At 45.9% G+C, this 4,648-nt stretch overlaps 1 protein-coding gene across 1 annotated transcript in view; it reads left to right on the forward strand.

The window, feature by feature from the left end:
- The window catches only part of LOC109513704 (galanin receptor type 2-like), a 7,476-nt gene extending 2,836 nt beyond the window's left edge, over positions 1-4,640 (forward strand). The window contains exon 2 of the mRNA XM_019866306.1: positions 3,589-4,640. Coding sequence (XP_019721865.1) covers positions 3,589-4,351 — 763 coding nt within the window. The 3' untranslated portion in view covers positions 4,352-4,640. The remainder of the gene's footprint in view (positions 1-3,588) is intronic.
- The last annotated feature ends 8 nt before the right edge of the window (positions 4,641-4,648 follow it).

Below are 4,648 nucleotides of genomic sequence, written 5' to 3' on the forward strand. Positions count from 1 at the left end.
GTCATCCCCGTGCTGATCGTCAGCCTGTCGTACACGCGCACCATCAAGTACCTATGGACCGCTGTGGACCCCCTGGATGGCATGTCCGAGTCCAAGCGGGCCAAGCGCAAAGTGACCAAGATGATCATCATCGTCACGGTGCTGTTCTGCATCTGCTGGCTGCCCTACCACGTGGTCATCCTGTGCTACCTGTACGGCGACTTCCCCTTCAACCAGGTCACCTACGCATTCCGCTTGCTGTCGCACTGCATGGCCTACGCCAACTCCTGCGTCAACCCCATCGTGTATGCGCTGGTCTCCAAGCACTTTCGCAAAGGCTTCAAGAAAGTCTTCAGCTGCCTGCTCAGCAACAACGGACGCAACAAGGTCCACGTGGTGCACGTGGCCAACACCGTGCCGGGTTTCGAGGCGGCCTCCACCGAGGTGTCGCAGATGAACGAAGAGAATGCCCGGCAGAATGAGTGCGAGATGACCAACAGGCGGCCGGCCGAGCCCCGGGAGGCCACCGTCACCCTCAACTTGCCCTTTCAGCACCCAACCTGAGCATACTGGGGAGAACCACATGCTTTGCGTTCATTTGGAGCTGCGAGGCCCGGATAGTGCAGTCTTGTGACCAGTTTTTTAACCGCACTTGTCCTCAATAGGTGATCTTGAGCATATCGCAGCTGACTTTTGGCAAGAATGGTGGACCACCAAATTGCAGAGCACAGATACTTGTTGGCAAAAGAACCATTCACAGATCCATCCATCCAGCTTCTATTTGGTGGGCAAGTGGTGATACCAGGTGTCGGGCGATACCAGTGTTACTGCAAGGTATTGGGTAAGATGAAGGCATCATATACCAGCCTCTGATACTTAAAGCAAAAAAAAAACCCAAAACCCATCAAATCATGATGTGTGTCAGAGAGAAATCAAGCTCACTGAAATTTGATATATCTGAAGTACTAGCAGTATCAGTACTGCTAGTACATCCCTTGCCAAAAGATTGTGAGAGAAGCAGGGTATAACCTTGATTGGTCGCCAGTCAACCACAGGGCACATATAGACAAACAAGTCTCACCTCTGGACTATTTTGCCGTCAATGAACCCAAGAAACATGTTCTGGGAGTGTCGGAGGAAGCTCAGAACTGTGAAGCGCACATACCAAGCATACTAACCACATCACCCTGAAAAAAACTAAACAAAACGTATTGTCTCAGATAAATGCAAGGCACACTCGCGGTGTTACTTCTCTCAAGGCAGATCCATTTTTTAAAATAAGAAATCAATGAAGAAGTCGGTGCATGTCTATTGTGTCTGGATGACACATTTTATATAATGTCGTGCAGAATATATACGACACAACACGAAACAATGCTGCATAGCAAATGCTGAAAACACTGACAGTGAACTGCTTTTTTTTCAATCAGAGGAGAGAATGTGTGTGTATGTCGAGATCAAACACACATGCATGTAAATGTGATGTGTTCTCTGACAACATGGCTGTGGGTGTGTGTGTGTGTGTGTGTGTTAATTTTGGAGCCAGTTAAACTGGAACGCAGCAGCCTCCATAACGAGCTAAAGTAGGGGTGTTGTTTAAAAAAAAAAAAAAAATACATCTTACCACAGAACAGTGTCTTCTGACCAATCCTCATAAACAACCACAAAATATATCATAAGTCATAAAAAACAAAAAATATTCTGTAAGATGTATGTTTTATTTATTTCTTGTACCATTTGTTTAAAATAATGATTTTGTACTGTTAATTTGAAATATTGTGTCAATAATTTGAAATAATTTTGTCCATTTATTTTATTGTATTTCATAAACTGCATTTAAAAAAAAAAATCCTCACTCATGACATCCCGTATGTGCGGGTGTAGCTGACCTAGTAAATAAACCTCTGCACCGTGAGGTCGATGCGCTAAGCGCCCCCACGAGCCTGAATACAGGAAAAGAAACAAGGTTGCCATTGTTACAGACGCAGATTGCATCACACAGTTTAAACTCAAATTTTCCATCATAATTGATCAAAAACTCACCAAATTCGCACACAAATCAGGCCCGACGAAAAATTTGCTATTTTAAATCTGTCATGCACGAGTACTAAAAAAAAAAAAAAAAAAAAAAAAAAAAAAATTGCCTTGGTGTGAATGAGTCAGCTGAGATACCTTTTAAAAGTCTTGTATTACAAGTATACTCGTTTCAAAATATATACAAATTATAAAGAGTCAAGTTGAACATACAATGGCTTTAAATGACTTCACGTGTTCCCAACTGGCTGCGTTAGTGAACCTAACACTCGAGTGCTTTCATCATTTTTGGCCTTAACCATCATCCGCACTTTATACGAACTGCATCGCCTCACTAAGACGACACAGGACTTTGAGTATTAAAAAAAAAAAAAAAAAACAGCGCCCCCTAATGAGGGTTTTGGCTAACATTTTGCACATCTCAGGACCTAGGACATTAACATTGATGAAAATGGTGAGTTTTTGACATACGATATGACGGAGCATCAAATTTAGGTTGACATATTTCAAAACTAAAGATTCCAATAGCGGACAACAAACAACCCCCGAACATCAAAAGATGATTACAGCTTTGTCACTTTCATTAGAAGGAGGATGTGGGATGTTTTGTTGACAGAAGACGATTAGGCGGAGGTCATTGAGACGCTGGATTCGTAATTGAATATCATCCCAGGGCAGTGCAAAGCGACCCGCCTTGTCAGCTCGGTCAATACAGCTCAGTTCAATTTGCAGCACACTGATCGACGTGTGTTGCAAATTTGACATGCCCATTAGCCTGCAGAAGCCATTTGAGCAAGGAGAGGTTCGGCCTTGAGACCTGCAGCTGGGCCATTTGTGACGGTCTTTAGTTCCACGTCGCTGTCGTCTCAATAACACCAGACATTTCGGTGGATTGCGGCTTTTCTTTTATTGGCAGTCTGCAACACAGTATGGCGGGAGGAATAGGTGAAGTTGCATTGGGTCTCGGACATAACTGTGAGACAGACAAGCAATTCCTATCAACTTGACCTGTAAAAACGTTCACTCTGCAAAACGTAAATTAAATAACCATACAAAAAGCAATGTGGGCTCAGAATGAATTAGGGAACTAATTAAACACACCACATAGTAGAAAAAGAAAAACAAAGTGGAATATAAATGAGATGCGACTTACCAATGCGACTTCTTCGGAGCTCTGCCTGAGCTACGACGGCAAGCTGGCACCCCAGGGACTTCACCGGTTGATTTCTTCATTTGAAATGCCTTTCCAGGTCTTTTCTGCGGCCTCTCTCAGTTCTTGTTCGTTTCAAGGGGATTTCTCCAAACAAATGCCAAAATGTTTTGGGGTTTTTTTCCCCCAGTCTTCCCTATACACAGTCGTGTATATATATATATATATATATATATATATATATATATTATTTCTGTACTTGATTTTGAAAATAAAATTAAATTCCAAGTTACTTTATGAACTGCATAAGGTGCAGGATTACAAATATGTTATCCAATATTAGTTGGTAAGGTGTTATCGGCGTCGCCGCTAAGACAAGGATTGAGTTGAAGTTCTTTGAATTAACGTTAAAAGGTTGTCGACAGGTACTTGGCCATCCGCTACCCGCTGCGCTCCCGAGAGCTACGGACGCCGTGCAACGCAGTGGTCGCCATGGTAACCATCTGGGGCCTCTCCTTGGTGTTTGCCGGGCCCTACCTCAGCTACTACCACCTGATCGACTTCGCCAACAGCACCGTTTGCATCCCGGGCTGGAAGGAGCACGACCGCAAGCTCCTGGACACGTGCACCTTCCTGTTCGGCTACGTCATCCCCGTGCTGATAGTCAGCCTGTCGTACACGCGCACCATCAAGTACCTATGGACCGCTGTGGACCCCCTGGATGGCATGTCCGAGTCCAAGCGGGCCAAGCGCAAAGTGACCAAGATGATCATCATCGTCACGGTGCTGTTCTGCATCTGCTGGCTGCCCTACCACGTGGTCATCCTGTGCTACCTGTACGGCGACTTCCCCTTCAACCAGGTCACCTACGCATTCCGCTTGCTGTCGCACTGCATGGCCTACGCCAACTCCTGCGTCAACCCCATCGTGTATGCGCTGGTCTCCAAGCACTTTCGCAAAGGCTTCAAGAAAGTCTTCAGCTGCCTGCTCAGCAACAACGGACGCAACAAGGTCCACGTGGTGCACGTGGCCAACACCGTGCCGGGTTTCGAGGCGGCCTCCACCGAGGTGTCGCAGATGAACGAAGAGAATGCCCGGCAGAATGAGTGCGAGATGACCAACAGGCGGCCGGCCGAGCCCCGGGAGGCCACCGTCACCCTCAACTTGCCCTTTCAGCACCCAACCTGAGCATACTGGGGAGAACCACATGCTTTGCGTTCATTTGGAGCTGCGAGGCCCGGATAGTGCAGTCTTGTGACCAGTTTTTTAACCGCACTTGTCCTCAATAGGTGATCTTGAGCATATCGCAGCTGACTTTTGGCAAGAATGGTGGACCACCAAATTGCAGAGCACAGATACTTGTTGGCAAAAGAACCATTCACAGATCCATCCATCCAGCTTCTATTTGGTGGGCAAGTGGTGATACCAGGTGTCGGGCGATACCAGTGTTACTGCAAGGTATTGGGTAAGATGAAGGCATCATAT

The sequence above is a fragment of the Hippocampus comes genome, unplaced genomic scaffold (genome assembly GCF_001891065.2).
Source record: "Hippocampus comes isolate QL1 unplaced genomic scaffold, H_comes_QL1_v1.1 scaffold99, whole genome shotgun sequence".
NCBI classification, from domain to species: Eukaryota; Metazoa; Chordata; class Actinopteri; order Syngnathiformes; family Syngnathidae; genus Hippocampus; species Hippocampus comes.